General features: G+C 42.3%; 1 protein-coding gene across 1 annotated transcript in view; it reads left to right on the forward strand.

The window, feature by feature from the left end:
• The window catches only part of SNX25 (sorting nexin 25), a 261,350-nt gene that overhangs the window by 234,955 nt on the left and 7,548 nt on the right, over window positions 1–18,847 (forward strand). The window contains exons 13-18 of the mRNA XM_040334158.1: window positions 1,506–1,619; window positions 4,035–4,199; window positions 7,746–7,863; window positions 12,272–12,338; window positions 14,794–14,975; window positions 17,657–17,757. Coding sequence (XP_040190092.1) covers window positions 1,506–1,619; window positions 4,035–4,199; window positions 7,746–7,863; window positions 12,272–12,338; window positions 14,794–14,975; window positions 17,657–17,757 — 747 coding nt within the window. The remainder of the gene's footprint in view (window positions 1–1,505; window positions 1,620–4,034; window positions 4,200–7,745; window positions 7,864–12,271; window positions 12,339–14,793; window positions 14,976–17,656; window positions 17,758–18,847) is intronic.

The raw sequence follows: 18,847 nt of genomic DNA on the forward strand, positions 1-18,847 counted from the left end.
TCTAATTTTCTGAGATACTGAATTGGGGGTTTTCACTAGCCATAATCATCAAAAGAAAGAAATGCTTGAAATACATCACTCTGTGTGTAATCAATATATTATGATATTCAAATTTTTGAGATGCACCTGTATTTTTTTTTTTCTATTGTTTTTGTTCTTGCACTTTTCTCTAACCTTTTTATTACTCGCATATAGAGAAGAGTTTTTATGGGACTCTTTAGGTTAAAAAAAATACAAACAAGTAGAAAAATATATAAATTTAATAAGCAGCATTAGAGAAATTTTCATATTTTTCTGTTTCTTTGTATTTTTTGCACTTAAAGTGGAGGTTCACCCAAAAAAAACAATTTTTAACATTAGATTGAGGCTAATTACGGAAAGCAGAATCGGGTGTTTTTTTTTTTAAATCAATGCAGTACTTACCGTTTTAGAGAGAGATGTTCTCCGTGGCTTCCGGGTATGGGCTGCGGGACTGGGCGTTCCTATTTGATTGACAGCCTTCCGACCGTCGCATACAGTCCGTCACGAGTTTCCGAAAGTAGCCGAACGTCGGTGCGCAGGTGCCGTTTAGAGCCGCACCGACGTTCGGCAACTCGAGGCGCGCTGTATGCGACCGTCGGAAGGCTGTCAATCAAATAGGAACGCCCAGTCCCGAAGACCATACCCGGAAGCGGCGGAGAACATCTATCTCTAAAACGGTAAGTACTGCATTGATTTAAAAAAAAATCGATTCTGCTTCCCGTAATTAGCCTCAATCTAATGTTAAATATTTTTTTTTGGGTGAACCCCCGCTTTAAAAAGTCCCATAAAAACTCTTCATTATATGCTACTACAGTAAAACCTTGGTTTGAGAGCGCTTTGCAAGACAAGCAAAATGTTTTAATACATTTTTCCTTGATATACAAGCGATGTCTTGATATAAGAGTAGCGTCATGTCACAACTGAGTATAAAAAAGAAGAGAGGAGCCTCTAAGTGTAGCAATTTGGTTACATTTAATGAAGGTACAACATTTAGCAACTTATTGCTACACTTAGAGGTGCCTCTCTTCTCTTTTATACCCTGTAAAAAAAAATGCTTTGATATACAAGTGCTTTGGATTACAAGCATTTTTCTGGAACAAATTATGCTCGCAATCCAAGGTTTTACTGTATTTACATAGGGATGTGGTGCTACTTTGATTCTCAGTTGCCCAGCTAAAATCTTTTCTCTTTTTTTATTACTAGGGTTATGTAGGGCTATGTAACTAATACACAGATGAATGTTATCGTTTGAGTGTTGTCAGTACCTCTCTTTCCATCTTATTTTGTGATACTCATTACCTTCAGTCAAATTATCATTTAGGCAGAACACCACATTGTATGACTGAATTAGCTTTACAAATGGCTTTAATTAAAGTTCAGTATGCTATGCTGACAATGGCAATACAGTACAGCATCAACTCGGTGGTTTTTCAATATAATTTTATCTGAAAAAATAATCGAATTCCTTTTCTCTGATCAATCAGTGTTTCCCTTCCTTGAAGAAAGTACAGTTGCCTTCTCTCAGTAAGATTCCGTTCAAATCTGTAGACCAGAAATTTCTAGAAAAATCAAAAGCACAGTTAAATAATTTCTTGCAGGTAAGTCCCTTATTTTAACAACTTGCCTCCTTTTTCCCCAGCGTACTTTGCACTTTTTCTGTAATTATATACTTTAAAAAGTCAGGGCTACATCACTCAATTTTAACTGTAACTGTGTATTAAATATATGCTAATGTCATATTGCTGTATGGTAATGTTTTGTGTATATACAGTATGTCATGCTTATTAACGTTTAACACTCCTCAGTATTTTTAAAGCTAAAAATAACTTTTTTGGCCAGCAATATATTATTTTTTGCTAAAACCATGTCTTCTATACTAAGCCCCAATTTAAGCAGCTGAATATCTGAACTGTTCTGCCATAATAGAGACAGTTGAGACTTAAAGTGGAACTTTACCAAAATGTTTCTTGTTGTGTATAGAAAGAAAAAGATTCCCAAATTGAGGGAAAATCCTACCTTTAGAGTGGTCATTAGAACTGATGTCCAATTTCTCCCCTACGTTTGTTTCAATTTCCAGTCCTGGTTACTAGGACAGAAGGTGGAAGTAAATTTACCACACGGGTTTCTAACCTTGACTCGACCCAAAGCAATAAAAAACAAATTATAAAATAATTTTAGGGAGTTGCTACTGTGGACCTTCTCTAGAAAATACATGACTATTGTTCCGATCCATTTTCAGAAGCATATGTCAAACATGGCAGCATCCACATTTCTCTGACAGCTTAACTTAATATGACCTCTTCCCTTTTACATAAATCTACATTTTCCCCAACTGCCCATCTCATAGACATCCCTAGCCAGATTCACAAAGAGTTACGCCGGCATATCAGTAGATACGCTGACGTAACTCGGAATCTAAGCCGTCGTAAGTTTGAGTGTATGCTCAAACTGAGATACACTTAAACCTAGCTAAGATAGCACGGCCTGCGCCGTCGTATCTTAGGGTGCAATTTTTCCGCTGGCCGCTAGGTGGCGCTTCCGTTGAGTTCGGCGTTGAATATGTAAATGACTATATACGCCGATTCATGAACGTACGTGCGCCCGTCGCAGTAAAGATACGCCGTTTACGTAAGGCATTTTCCGGCGTAAAGTTATTCCAACAAATAGCTGGCCTAGCCAATGTTAAGTATGGCCGTCGTTCCCGTGTCGAAATTTAAATTTTTTTACGTCATTTGCTTGTCATCCGTGAATGGGGCTGGACGTAATTTATGTTCACGTCGAAACCAATACGTCCTTGCGGCGTACTTTGGAGCAATGCACACTGGGATATGTACACGGACGGCGCACGTCAATCACGTCGGGTCACCAATCATTTCCATAAAACACGCCCCCCCCCCAGCCTCATTTGAATTACGCGCGCTTACGCTGGCCCCATTTACGCTACACCGCCGTAAGTTAGGAGGCAAGTGCTTTGTGAATACAGTACTTGCCTCTCTGACTTAAGGCGGCGTAGCGTAAATACGATACGGCGCCTTAAAGATGCGGCGCCCTACCTGAATCTGGCTACCCTTCTACTTCTACAAAGCAGCCTACAATTTCCTGCAGGCACCAGTACCTATGCTGACACAGCAGGCCTCGGCTTTGATTAAGTTGGCCGCAGCACTCTCTATAGGACCTAATGTAGATCCGCAGGTTGCAAGGCAAATTTGGAGTTGACCATTAAGGCTTAGAGACAAATGGCTTCATAAATCAAGATTTCTGTTTCCGAATTAAAGATGGTGCTAAGGAAGTGTGCAGGCTGCCAATGATAACCTCAGTATATGAAAATATTGCCTTCCTGACTGTCATTCTGGTCCAGTGACTTTGGTACTTTCACCAATCTAAAGCGGCATCAGGATTCATAGAAGGCCTAGCCAGACAACTGTCATTTTCATAGGGGGGTCTGACTAGGTAGCCTCAGTATTTCTCTCTGTAAAGGTTTTCTTAAATGTTATATTTAAATCCAATCACAAAAGTCCAATATAACCTTCAAATGGAGACTGCAAGTGGCCCTTTCAATACACATGGCATAGCATGTCCACTGTTCTCAGGAAACCCACCCTAAGAAATGCCATGCAGCTATCACTGGATTGCATGTATGTAAACAGGAAGTAGCTGCAAAGATGCAGCAGAACTGAGATGAAACGGAAGAAAAAGGAGAAAACAATCTTGGCAATTATTTCTGATGCATAGCAAATGAAATGGTATTCAGTTAGGGTTTATAACTACTTTATATGCAATAAATAATTGAAATTGATGGGAAATCATCTGGATAGGTTTGTGTAGTTTGAAATGAAGAGTATTTTATGGATCCCAGTTTTTACTTTACATGTCTCAAATACTGCTGATGTTAAGAAAACAAATTGTGTAGAGACTTTTTGTTTTTGCGAGTAGCACATACCGCAATACTTTTCTGATCTATTCTCAAGTGTCGTCATGATTTATTCATTGATACATTTCTCCTTTCTCTACAGAAGCTGCTTTCTGATGAGAGATTATATCAGAGTGAGGTGCTCTATGCCTTCCTGAGCCCGTCTCCTGAGCACCTCAAAGTCATAGATGTCCAGGGCAAAAAATCTTCCTTCTCACTTGCCTCATTTTTGGAAAGACTTCCTGGGGAATTCTTCTCTCACCAAGAGGTGAGCACATCCCAGCTATTACAATTCATGAGTTTGTTCAAGAATGTTTATATTATGTTTGTATGGAATACTGTAGGGTTTAGGGCAGGGGTATTGAATTAAAATTCATGGAGGTCCAATTAGTAAAATTTTCTTCCAGCCGAGGTCCGCATCGCAGTTTTGTGCGATTACCCCAATACTTTACATCGCAGCCCAGGGGTGCAGGCACGACACACCATTCGTTTGAATGGGCTGCTGCGCCTGTGTTTCTGCCGGGAAAAGGTCCTGGCATCTTTTTAAAAAGACAGCCACATGGAAACTGCATGATGCGTTTGTACCATGCAATTTCCATGTGCAGAAAATTGCACTTTGCATTTTAGTGCATTCACGTTTTCTGTGCAGCACCTCATTTTGTGCGCAGCTGCTTGTTCCCTTCACATCTTCCCCACCACAGCCCTGTCCCCCTTCACATATCACCCCACACAGTATTACCCCCCTTCACATATCCCCCACACAGTATTACCCCCTTCACATATCCCCCCACACAGTATTGCCCCATCACATATGCCCCCCACACAGTATTACCCCCCTTCACATATCCCCCCACACAGTATTGCCCCATCACATATCCCCCCCACACAGTATTACCCCATCACATATCCCCCCACACAGTATTACCCCATCACATATCCCCCACACAGTATTGCCACATCACATATCCCCCACACAGTATTGCCACATCACATATCCCCCACACAGTATTGCCACATCACATATCCCCCCATTACATATCCCCCACACAGTTTTGCCCCCTTTACATGACCCCATCACATATCTCCCCACACAGTATTGCCCCATCACATATCCCCCACACAGTATTGCCACATCACATATCCCCCCACACAGTATTGCCCCCTTTACATGACCCCCATCACATATCCCCCACACAGTTTTGCCCCCTTTACATGACCCCCATCACATATCCCCCACACAGTATTGCCACATCACATATCCCCCCACACAGTATTGCCCCCTTTACATGACCCCCATCATATATCCCCCACACAGTTTTGCCCCCTTTACATAACCCCCACACAGTATTGCCCCCTTTACAGGACCCCCATCACATATCCCCCCACACAGTATTGCCCCATCACATATCCCCCCCACACAGTATTGCCCCATTACATATCCCCCCACACAGTTTTGTCCCCTTTACATGACCCCATCACATATCTCCCCACACAGTATTGCCCCATCACATATCCCCCCACACAGTATTGTCCCTTTTACATGACCTCATCACATATCTCCCCATCACATATCCCCCCACACAATATTGCCCCATCACATATCCCCCCCACAGTATTGCCCCTTTACATGACCCCCATCACAGATCCCCCCCATACAGTATTGCCCCATCACATATCCCCCCACACAGTATTGCCCCATCACATATTCCCCCCCCCACACACAGTATTGCCCCATCTCGCATATCCCCCCCACACACAGTACTGCCCCCATCACATACACCCCCACACAGTACTGCCCCCTTTACATGACCCCCCTCCACACACACAGCACTGCCCCACTCCCCATCCTTAACATTTTCATACATTTTCCTCCCTTCCCTCTCCACTCCTACCTTTCACAGAGCGGAGGGCGGGAGGCGGGACAGTCGTGGACTGAAGGCGCGGGAGCTGTCGGGTTGACTTTCCGGCGAACTGGTGATTGGCTGCTAGGACCGCCTCCTAGCAACCAATCACCTCCATCTAACATGATGGGCAGCTACCTCTCTGGTCCCGCCCACGGTTCGGGATTGTCTTGCCTCCCGCCGTCCGCTCCTCTTCTCTGCTAACAAATGGCGGAGGAGGCTGGGGACAAAAGCGGCGGCTAAATGGCATGATCGGAAAGAGCAGCAGCTCGGGCCGGACGCGGACCGCGGGCTGCCATTTAGTGATGCCCGGTTTAGGGCTAGATCTGAACCAACAAAAACACAAAAATTGTGTTTAGAGCCTGATCTGTAGTATCCTTTCTAGTAATATGTCCGTCACAAATAGTAGTTGATCAGACGGAGTTGGACGTCAGTTAGGGTGACCACATTTCCAAACTGCCATTCAGGTACTCACCCCTCCTTCACAAAAATTTGCCAATTTTAAAGTTTTTCAGGAGCAGTGATTCTAATTATGCTTAACTGCTTGCCGACCAGCCGCCGCAGTTATATGGCGGCAGGTCGGCTCAGCTGGGCGAGAGCACGAGCACAAGAAAAATGCCATAAAAATACCCCCTATTTTGTAAACGCTATAACTTTTGCGCAAACCAATCAATAAACGCTTATTGCGATTTATTTTTTTACGAAAAATATGTAGAAGAATACGTATCGGCCTAAACTGAGGAAAAAAATATTTTTTTTATATATTTTTGTGGGATATTTATTATAGCAAAAAGTAAAAAATATTTTTTTCTTTTCAAAATTGTCGCTCTATTTTTTTTTTATAGAGCAAAAACTAAAAACCTCAGAGGTGATCAAATACCACCAAAAGAAAGCTCTATTTGTGGGGAAAAAAGGACGCCAATTTTGTTTGGGGGCCACGTCGCACGACCGCGCAATTGTCAGTTAAAGTGACGCAGGGATGGAACATAGGACAGGGGAGACATTAGGGGTCTAATAGACCCCTTATGTTGGCATAACATGTCCAGTACTATAACCGTAAAGAGAAAAAAAGGTAAAAAAAAAAAATATGGAAATAAGTAAAAAAAAAAACACAACATATTGGGTATCCCCAAGCTCATTGGAGTAAGAGAAATAATTCTAGGTTCCTCATTTATGGTCATCACTAAACTGTTGAGCTGTTAAAGGCATTTCAGTTGTTGCCTATTGAAAAATGTGGGTACTGTAATTGTTCGCTGTTTGATGGGTGCATGCAAATTTGAAGCTTGCCATAGTTGATGTCTATTTACACTACACTACCTCATCTTTTGATGCTGTACAAAAAATTGGGGATTATATTGTGTTTGTGAGCAATATAATGTGTTTGTGTGTATTTTATGGAAAATTTTGATGTGGTAAACTGTTGCACAAATATCATGTGACATTAAAGATGCTACTTTTTTATATATTTTTATTCTACGGACTAGTAGAATATGTTGGGGTTTAAAGTAATTTTCTAGCCAAAAATGCAGATTTGAAAATGTGTGGAAAATGAAAAAAATGCTGCGGTAGTGAACTAGTAATGATGAGATTAAATGCCTCAGTAAGCTGATCACTGTACACAGTTATCTTATTCTATGTTAGACAATGCTGAGCGTCGTTTCTGCTGACAATGCAGATACTGGAAGAAAACAAAAGATCTGCTAAATTGACTAAATGTACATCTGAAAATTACTACATCATATTTAACTTTACAACATGAGTAGCAAGCTAGGTATTGCCTTTGTCTCTGCACTTTTTTGCATTATTAGAATTCCTTGTCCAAAATCTTACAGTAAGATATGACCTTTTTTTGTATACTGTACATTTGCCTGACTTGTTCATTGGCATCGTTTGACTTTCTGGTGTATCTATAGGATGAAACGGAGGAAGACAGCGACTTATCTGATTATGGGGATGATCTCGATGGGAAGAAGGATGCCTTGGCCGAGCCATGCTTCATGCTGATTGTTGAGATTTTTGAGTTGCGAGGAAGTGAGTGTTCATTATTGACACACATTACAGATGTTTGTTGCACAGAATACCATGATGATTATGAAGTGCATCATTCATAGGTGTCACACAGCCACTCTTTGTAGTATGCTGTTATCCATATTATATTAAAACGTCTGCAGCAACACTGACATCTACTGGGAAAAACGTAGTACCACAGTGTACAGAACAAAGAACATTTCGGGAACACTTAGGGCCCTTTCACACGTACGGACCGTATGTCCTCATTTTCATCCGTCCGTTTGCGGATGAGAACGGGACATACATGGGTCCCTATGTGATTACGGGTGTCAGCGGATGAACATCCGCTGACACCCGTCATTTGTCCGCCTCCGCAAAGATCCGCATTTGCAGACGGAAGAAATCGTATTTTTCTTCCATCTGCCGGATCAGATGAACACGGACATACGGTCCGTGTTCGTCCGATCCCCCATAGGGGAGAGCGGAGGAAACACAGGGCGGTCCCTGCACAGTGTGCGGGGACCACCCTGTCAGCTGCCAGCTCAGCAGGGATTTTACGGAGGATCCCCGCTGAGCTTTGCGGACACACAGAGCGGATCATTACTGATCCGCTCCGTGTGAAAGGGTCCTTATTATATCTTGACAGAATTTGTAGAAAAATGAAATGTGTATTTGCTCTTTGTTTCCAATTTGGTTTTGCTCAGATGGGGTCCATGTATGGCCAGTATAAAATTCCACAGACTAGGTCTAGACATAGAATGAAGCACATACGGTATCTGTTGTACATCATAACCAAATCTCCAGAGACCTACATTTTGGTATCTGTGTGATTGTCTGAAATAATATTAAGCTATAATTACGGTAGATAAGTGCTCACTCTATACACTTCACTCAATAAAATAATAAATATATATATATATAGGGATGAATATACAATATTGAGTAAATATCACCTGTGTAACCATACACCCAAATAAATCCTCTAAATGAAATCAAATGAAATGCAATATACTCCTGGTGCTGGAATGAAGCATATAATACACTGTAAGCATTATGACAAGTTAAAAAGTGCCAATGTGTTAATACATAAGTCCATAATAAATAGACATCACCAAATCATGGACTTATAAATGAACACCTTATTGGCACTTATTGTTGTTATTTTGTCATAATGCTTACAGTGTATTATATGCTTCATTCCAGAACCCAGAGTATATTTCATTTCATTTTAGTAGATGATTTATTTATGTATATGGTTACACACGTGATATTTTCTCAATCTGGTTTATTCACACTATATATATATATATATATATATATATATATATATATATATATATATATATATATATACATACATACATACATACATACATACATACATACATACATACATACATACATACATACACACACACACACACACACACACACACACACACACACACACACACACACACACACACACACACACACACACACACATATATATATTAGTGCTGTCAAGCGATTAAAATTTCTAATCGCGATTAATCGCATTAATGTCATAGTTAACTCACGATTAATCGCGCGATTAAGGAGGTTCACCCTTTAAAACATTTTTTTTTTTGTTTTCTTATTTTTTTTTTTTTTTATAATATTAAATTGTGTTTTTTTATTTTTTTACATTTTGATCACTTTTATTGCTGTCACAAGGAATGTAAACATCCCTTGTGACAGCAATAGGTGGTGACGGGTACTCTTTATGGAGGGATCGGGGTCTAAAAGACCTCCGAGCCCTCCTTTGCACTTCAAAGTATTCAGATCGCCGAAAACGGCGATTCTGAATACTGTGTACTTTTTTAAATCCGGCGCCATTGGCAGCCGAGAAACCCGGAAGTGACGTCATGACGCCGCTTCCGTGGTTTCAATGCGGAGACTGAATCAAAGCCGTTTACGGCTTAGTGTCAGTCTCCGCCTGAACACAGAACGGCGGATGGAGGATCGGGTCTCCCGGTGGGACGGGAGGCCCGGTCAGAGCGGCGAAAGGCGGCGGGAGGGGGGGGGGATTTCCCCTCCCGCTCCTCCGGCATAACAACCGAGCGGCTTTTAGCCGCATCGGTTGTTATGTTTGGATAGCCGATCGCCCGCTCTAAACAACGGTACCGGGATGATGCCTGCGGCTGCAAGCATCATCCCGGTATAACCCCCGAACGTTAATCGCGCGATAAAAAAATTTACGGCGTTAACATGGGTTTGTGTTAACGCCGTTAATAACGCGTTTAACTGACAGCACTAATATATATATATATATATATATATATATATATATATATATATATATATATATATATATATATATATATATATTATACTCACACACAATCTCACAAAAGTGATTACACCCCTCACATTTTTGTACATATTTTATTATATCTTTTCATGTGACAACACTGAAGAAATTACACTTTGCTACAATGTAAAGTAGTGAGTGTACAGCTTGTATAACAGTGTAAATTTGCAGTCGTCTCAAAATCGCTCAACACACAGCCATTAATATCTAAACCGCTGGCAACAAAAGTGAGTACACCCCTAAGTGAAAATGTCCAAATTGGGCCCAATTAGCCAGTTTCCTTCCCCGGTGTCATGGGACTTGATAGCGTTACAAGGTTTTGAGGTGTGAATTGGGAGCAGGTGTGTTAAATTTGGTGTTATCGCTCTAACGCTCTCATACTGGTAACTGGAAGTCCAACATGGCACCTCATGGCAAAGAACGGTCTGAAGATCTTAAAAAAAGAATTGTTGCCCTACATAAAGATGGCCTAGGCCAGTGATGGCGAACCTTGGCACCCCAGATGTTTTGGAACAACATTTCCCATGATGCCCAACTACACTGCAGAGTGCATGAGCATGTAGTTCCAAGACATCTGGGGTGCCAAGGTTCGCCATCACTGGTCTAGGCTATAAGAAGATTGCCAAGACCCTGAAAATGAGCTGCAGAACAGTGGCCCAGACCATACAGCGGTTTTGCAGGACAGATTCTACTCAGAACAGGCCTCGCTATGGTCAACCAAAGAGGTTGAGCGCACGTTCTCGGCATCCTATCCAGAGGTTGTCTTTGGGAAATAGACGTACGAGTGCTGCCAGCATTGCTGCAGAAGTTGAAGGTGTGGGTGGGGAGTCAGCTTGTCAGTGCTCAGACTATAAGCCGCACACTGCATCATATTGGTCTGCATGGCTGTCCTCCCAGAAGGAAGCCTCTTCTAAAGATGATGCACAAGAAAGCGTGCAGTTTGCTGAAGACAAGCAGACTAAGGACATGGATTACTGGAACCATGTCCTGGGGTCTGATGAGATCAAGATAAACTTATTTGGTTCAGATGGTGTCAAGCGTATGTGGCGGCAACCAGGTGAGGAGTACAAAGACAAGTGTGTCTTGCCTACAGTCAAGCATGGTGGTGGTGGGAGTGTCATGGTCTGGGGCTGCTTGAGTGCTGCCGGCACTGGGGAGCTACAGTTCATTGGAGGGAACAATCACAGTATGTACTGTGACATACTGAAGCCAAGCATGATCCCCTTCCTTTGGAGACTGGGCCGCAGGGCAATAGTACAACATAACGACCCCAACCACACCTCCAGGACAACCACTGCCTTGCTAAAGAAGCCGAGGGTAAAGGTGATGGACTGGCCAAGCATGTCTGGGGCATCCTCAAATGGAAGGTGGAGGAGTGCAAGGTCTCTAACATCCACCAGTTCTGTGATGTCATCATGGAGGAATGGGAGAGGACTCCAGTGGCAACCCATGAAGCTCTGGTGAACTCCATGCCCAAGATTGTTAAGGCAGTGCTGGAAAATAATGGAGGCCACACAAAATATTGACACTTTGTGCCCAATTTGGACATTTTCACTTAGGAGTGTACTCAATTTTGTTGCCAGCAGTTTAGACATTAATGGCTGTGTGTTGAGTTATTTTGAGGGGACAGCAAATTTACACTGATATACAAGCTGTACACTCACTACTTTACATTGTAGCAAAGTGTCATTTATTCATGAAAAGATATAATAAAATCTAAAATGTGAGGGGGTGTACTCACATTTGTGAGATTCTGTGTATATATAATTGAGTAATGAGTATAGGGCGAGCTCCCTTTTTAATTTTAGCTTGATATCCTAGAAGTGTTTTATTCACACATACAGGGGTTGTAAACCCTCATGTTTTTTCACCTTGATGCATCCTAGGTGAAAAAACGTCTGGCAGTGACCAGGGACTCATTGGTTTGCGCCATTTCTTCTTCTTTTTATGGTTCGAAATAACATTGCCCAATATCTCAGGTGAAATAGATTGTGCAAATAATCCAGTGTGCTACTTGTCGGTTGTACAATAAATGACCACATAAGTACAAAACCAAGAGGGTCATCTTTCCTGACAAGTGTTTTTGTTTTATTGCAGTGTTTAAGTGGGTGAGAAAGACACTCATTGCACTGGTACAAATTACATTCGGAAGAACCATAAACAAGTAAGCTTTAAATGTCCTTTTCAATATTTTTTTTTTATTATTATTATTGGTAACATTTGGGGATGACAGATTTATTCAGAGACTCACAGGTCTACTGTCTCAGTCCGGTATTTTTGGGGCTTACAGAAGCAGTGCATGTAAGTGGCTCACTTTAAAAGCCACGTTTTTATTTTATCGTAATGGTTACACGTGTTCAATGGCACTACTAAAATATGTACAATGTCATTTATACCCATCTACAAAGTGACATTACTGAATAACACCACACTGCTTGGTCTTCTGCCCGGACGTCACCAGTTTGATATAACGGAACTAAATTCACTTCATAATAATTCACAAAAAGGAATTGTTCATACGGGGGATCAAGCCTGTCCTCCATGTAGATGGGTGTTAATGCATGTCGGAGCTGCGTACAGGCAGCCCATAGAAGAGGATGCACATGCAGCGGCTACATGAACACAATCGCATCTCAAAGTTTGGCATGCGAGAGGCAGAACAGGGGTGTGTGTGTGTGTGTGTGTGTGTGTGTGTGTGTGTGTGTGTAAACACACACATCACTGTTCTGTGAGGGGAGGAGATGCAGATCATGAGTTCCTACAAGCTGCAAACCATGATCTGTCACCTCCTATAGTGAGTCCCATCCCCCTACAGTTAAACACACATTGGGGAACACAATTAACCCCTTGATTGCCCCCTAGTGTTAACACCTTCCCTGCCAGTGACATTTACCCAGTAATCGGTGCATTTTTATAGCACTAATCACTGTATAAATGCCAATGGTCCCAAAAATGTGTCAAAAGTGTCCGATATGTCCGATGTTACAGTCCCGATAAAAATTGCAGATCACCGCCATTACTAGTAAAATATATATATATATATATATATACCGTATTTATCGCGGTATAACGCGCTCCCGCGTATACCGCGCACCCCTAATGTTAAATTGAATCCTGTGGAAAAAACTTTTTTTTTGTACTTACAGTTTTGGTGTCTTGCGCGGCGTCCATCTGCGGCTTAGGGTGTCCTCTTCGTCGGGTCCGGCGTCCTGCGGCTTCCGGTGTCCTCTTCGTCGGGTCCGGCGTCCTTCTGCGGCTTCGGGTGTCCTCTTCGTCGGGTCCGGCGTCCATCTGCGGCGTCCTCGCGTCCTCCCCGCGCCGAGTTTGAATACTGCGCCGACATATACAGAGCGCAGTACACTCGTGTATTGTCGGGCAGGCTCGGCAACTCTCGCGCTGACGTCCTGTACGTCCAGGACGTGAGCGCGGAAGTAGCCGAGACTGCCCGACTATACCCGAGTGTACTGCGCTCGGTATATGTCGGCACAGTATTCAAAATCGGCGCGGGAAAGCGGGTATCGGCGTATACCGCGCACCCACGATTTTGCCCTGATTTTCAGGGCAAAAAAGTGCGCGGTATACGCCAATAAATACGGTATATATAATATATTTGCCATAAATCTATCCCCTTTTTTGTAGATGCTATAACTTTTGCGCAAGCCAATCAATATACGCTTTTTTATTACCAAAAATATGTAGAAGAATACATATCGGCCTAAACTGAGGAAAAAAGCTTTTTTTTTTTAAAAAAAAAATGGGATATTTATTACAACAAAGTACAAAATATTGTGTTTTTTTTTCAAAATTATGCTGTACTTTTGTTTATAGTGCAAAAAAATGTAAAACCTGCAGAGGTGTTCAAATGCCACCAAAAGAAATCTCTATTTGTGGGGAAAAAAGGACGTCAATTTTGTTTGGTTACAGCGTCGCACAACCACGCAATTGTCCGTTAAATTGACGCAATGTCGAATCGCAAAAAAAAAATCTTTAGTCATTGACTCATACGCCATTTATCGGCTCTTTATGAGCTTTGGTATACTGTATTTTGTACTATTATGGTGATGTTTGTAGCAACATAATTTTAAACATTTTAGTAAACTTGGTTAACTTTTTAATCATTATTCTGTTCATTTGAAGTCTGCCCATAAAGTCCCATATTACTGGGGGGGGTACCTTTTTGTCCTTCTACACAATTATTAGGGCTGAAGGCAACTCCTATTTGGAGGTATATTCTCTTAATAGTGGTTTCTCCTTCTCTGAACTGATTCATTCAGTGAGTATTGTTGAGGCCTGTACCATGTGACCACTGTGACCGATCACAGTTATCAACTCAATTGTACACAATGGATGGCATGAAAGGATTCCATCTATTGTTTACAATTGTCATGTGATCTGCTGTGTTTGGTCACCAGCAATGGGTTACTAAAGTGATCTGTCATTGGCTGTTTCCGGTGACCTATTGTGCCCGGAACAATGAAAATCCTGCCTGGCCATAATTTTGCAATGGGCTGGATGGGGGTTAAGATTACCCTTTCCCTTTTGGATGAAACTTGGAATAACCAGCAGCCATGTAGACTGATGCTTTTATTGCCCTTATACTTCTTTTTTATTACTTTCAGACAGATCCGGGACACGGTGAATTGGATTTTCAGTGAGCAGATGCTAGTTTACTATATCAATGTATTCCGAGATGCATTCTGGCCAAATGGAAAATTAGCACCTCCAAAAACCTCGAGAACAGAGCTGCAGTGTCAGGAAACAAAGCAGAAAGCACAGCAAAAACTACTTGAAAACATCCCTGGTGAGCTAACTGCTATGATTGGGTTGGATGGCGCATTTATACACAGCAGTCTCCACTTCACTGTCATTGGGCTGTAAATCCTGCAGACATCAATGTTCTCATATTGGATAAAGATACAAACAAGTTGATAAGCACCTTTTTCCTTCCATTGTGACTTGTCTGCTTTGGAGATGCATGCTGAGGCTTGTTACAATGTTATTATGGAAGTGGAGTGAAGAGCCTTATTGGCTGACATAGTATTTTTGTTCTGTTTTGCTACATAGACTGAAGGATCTCCTGATCCCTGGCCCTCTACTGTGTGCTGTGGTTCCATTGGCCCACCCATATGTCACACCTAAGAGGTGCAATGGATTTTGATGCTTTTTTCATGCATTCTACTAGTTTTGCTATTTATCCCTGTGGAATATGTTTTAATTGAAAATGCACCAAAGATCCAAAAAGGTTTTTTTTTTTCAATATGGAACTCCAGCTTTACAAAAATAAGTGAGTTTTAGGAACTAAGGCTGGGTCCACTGTCGTGGTCTGCTGCATCAAATTCAGTGCAGTGCGAATTGAGCCAAACATTGTTTCTGTCTCAATTCTCATTGGATCCACACCAAAAACGTGCAGGATCCTTGTTTTTTTCCGCACTCAAATCTGATTGCATGGGTCTGAACATTCCATCCAATTCCACAGTTCGCACTGCGTTCTGTCAACCAATTTGGGGTGTCTGTGATGGAATTCGGGATACCCTGTTGGGTATTTCAGCCAAGAAGCTGCTTCCCAAGTCCTGGAACACGAGACCAATGTATCTGGCTATAGTAACCCCAAGGACCAGAAAACACCAGTCTTGGAGTGAACTAGAATAAGAACTGCTTTATTTGAGAAACACACACTGAATTTATACAGAAAACCATCAGACAAGGGCTACTACCATGATCTCACACAATGGTCACTTTAGACAGTAGAGCTAATCCTATTATGACAATGACCACCCCAGACAGTCCAGCTCCCCCATAGGACTCACTTTTGCATAAGGGCCCTTTCACATGGGCGGATCAGTAATGGTCCGCTCCGTGTGTCCGCAAAAGCTCAGCGGGGATCCTCCGTAAAATCCCCGCTGAGCTGGCAGCTGACAGGGCGGTCCCTGCACACTGTGCAGGGACCGCCCTGTCTTTCCTCCGCTCTCCCCTATGGGGGAGCGGATGAACACGGGGCCGTGTATCCGTGTTCATCCGATCCGCTCAGCAGATGCGGATGTTTGCGGAGGCGGACAATTACGGGCGTCAGCGGATGGTCATCCGCTGACACCCGCAATCACATAGGGACCAATGTATTTCCCGTTTTCATCCGCAACGGATGGATGAAAATGCGGACATACGGTGCGTACGTGTGAAAGGGCCCTAAGAAGCGAAAAGCAATTAGTGATCAGCTCTGTCTGGTTATCTTAAGAACACATTAAAGGATCACTAAACAAAAAAAATGTTTGGGCTAAATAGCTTGCTTTACCTTATAGCAGTCTTGATCTCATGTCCTCATTGTCCATTTTTGCTTTGAAGCAGCTGTAATCCTTTGCTGAAATCCTCACTTCCTGGTTGTCTGGCTCCATAGTAAAAATCTCATGGGAGCTTCTTCACTGTGGTCTAAGTCCTGCTCGTCCCCGTTCTCTGAACTACAAGCACTGCGTGTGAACGTGCAGCAGAGAGTTGAAGGGGGTGTGAGCATTAGTTTTAGTGCTGTAGTTCCGCTGGTGCGGTTTGACATGTCAAATGGCGGCAATGGCACCATCCTAATCTGTGCGGCGCTGCACCGATTTCAGAAAGTCGTTTTCTGTACTACGTTTTGCAATTTTGGCCTGCGATTTACATTGACATCTGTGCAGAAACTGCACAGATGTCTCTGTAATCGCGGGCAAAATCGGGACTGACAAGCGGTAGTGAAATCATGCGAGTTCAGCTGAATTTGCACGGCTTCATTCCCGCAGCCCATTGTGAACCTGGGCTAAAACACAAGAGTTCTTTGGGCAATGGTTCTCCTGCAGCCCAAAGTCTGTGACAGTGTCATTAACTTTATATTGACACCCGCAGCAGAGCACAGTGTAAACTGGCTGCAATTCTGATGCAGTTTGGGATCTAACTGGGCCTAAAAAACAATATAAGAAAATGTTATATTGATAAGACCTGTAAAGCTGTTGCACTGTATTTATATTGTATTTTATGTAATAGCTTGATTTACAAAGGCACCCAGCTTTGTATAGTGTGGCGCTGGATGTGGACAGTGTTGCTGTAATTTATTTGAATTGCTCCCTGAGGCTAGTTTCTAAATGTCCCTCACAGTATCATTCTGTACATTTGCAATAACAATTCTTTTCATTTCTGACATTAACTAAACACGTGCGTATTACAAGCTGCCGCTTTTTAAGTGTGAAAAGCAGTTTTAATGTCAATTAAAAACAGATTGTCGTCTGGTTTTCGCTTTGGTCTCTGCAGAAAAATAAAAGTACAATTGCTTTTCAACAACTACCTTTCATAAGTAAAAGTATTGCTGTTATTCAGGCCTAGACCAGACCGGTGTGTGTGTATATGTGTGTGTGTGTGTGTGTGTGTGTGTGTGTGTGTGTATATATGTATGTATGTATGTATATATATATATATATATATATATATTTATTTATTTTCACTCTTCATGTCGTCTGTTTCCAGATGCTCTTCAGAACTTGGTTGGACAGCAGAATGCACGTCATGGCATAATCAAGATATTTAATGCACTTCAAGAAAACAGAGCTAATAAGCATCTACTTTATGTAAGTAGAGAAGCTTCCTTTTGTTTGTGAGTTTCTGTGTTTGCTCAAAATTGATGATTATTAACAACTCCTTTCAGGCTAGGTAAAGTCTCTACATAACTAGAAAACTATTACTGTGTAATGGAATGGCCATACTGACTCTGTTTAAAGCGAATCCAGACACTTTGTAAAAAGTACAGGCACATTATGAGTTGTGTCCAGGCATGTGAATGACATCTCCTTGGCTTATCTCTATTATTTATATCTGGCAGACACACTTGGGCCTGTGAGAAAAGCGAGAGGCACACAGAACTGCTATGCCCGTCTCTCTCTTCCTGCTTCCCATTCTGAGAAGCCTTTGTATTTTGTGTCACATAATACAAATGCTTCTGTGATTGGGCAGGAGGAGGGGAAGGGCGGGCATAGCAGTTGCAGCAGCTTTATTGTTGAAGATGCTTAGACCTGAAGCATCAGCGTCGGGCTCCTGGAAATACAGCGATGGCTGTCTTCAAGGAATGCAGTAAAACTGTCAGATGTATATAGAGATAAGGAACTCATATTGTGCCTTCATGTTTTACAAATGAGCTTTAAAAATATGAGAACAATAATCATGCCAGTCCACCTTGCCCATACCCATGTCTCTCCAGTCTGTAGTTCTGCACAGGATGACACATGAAATATGTCTGATCCTCCGCTCCTGCATCTCACCTGTCGGCCCCAAAAATTCAGGATTTATTTCTAAATCTGCACCAGAACTATAGATAAAAAGCATTACTGACATAAATTATTGTTATAAGTCCCAAATGAAGTTTCCTATTACTTTAGCTGGATATATTGAATGTGCAGCAAAAAGGTAAATGGCAAATGTCTTAATGTTACAATTCTAATTGCTGCAAAATTCGATGCACAGACCGCAAAGGGCAGCCTGCTGTCTGTGCCACAGCATCCACCCAACACCCTCTGCACAATAGAGCTCTGCAATATTCGGGGAGCAGGAGCTTTGCTGATTGAGGAGCTCTGGTTCTGAATCAATGTGGGGTGTCGGGTCACAGCAGAGAGATCAGCAGCCTGTGACGATTTCTTCTGGGCCCCAGCTGACTCTGTGGGGCAG

This window comes from Rana temporaria, chromosome 1 (genome assembly GCF_905171775.1).
Source record: "Rana temporaria chromosome 1, aRanTem1.1, whole genome shotgun sequence".
Lineage (NCBI taxonomy): Eukaryota > Metazoa > Chordata > Amphibia > Anura > Ranidae > Rana > Rana temporaria.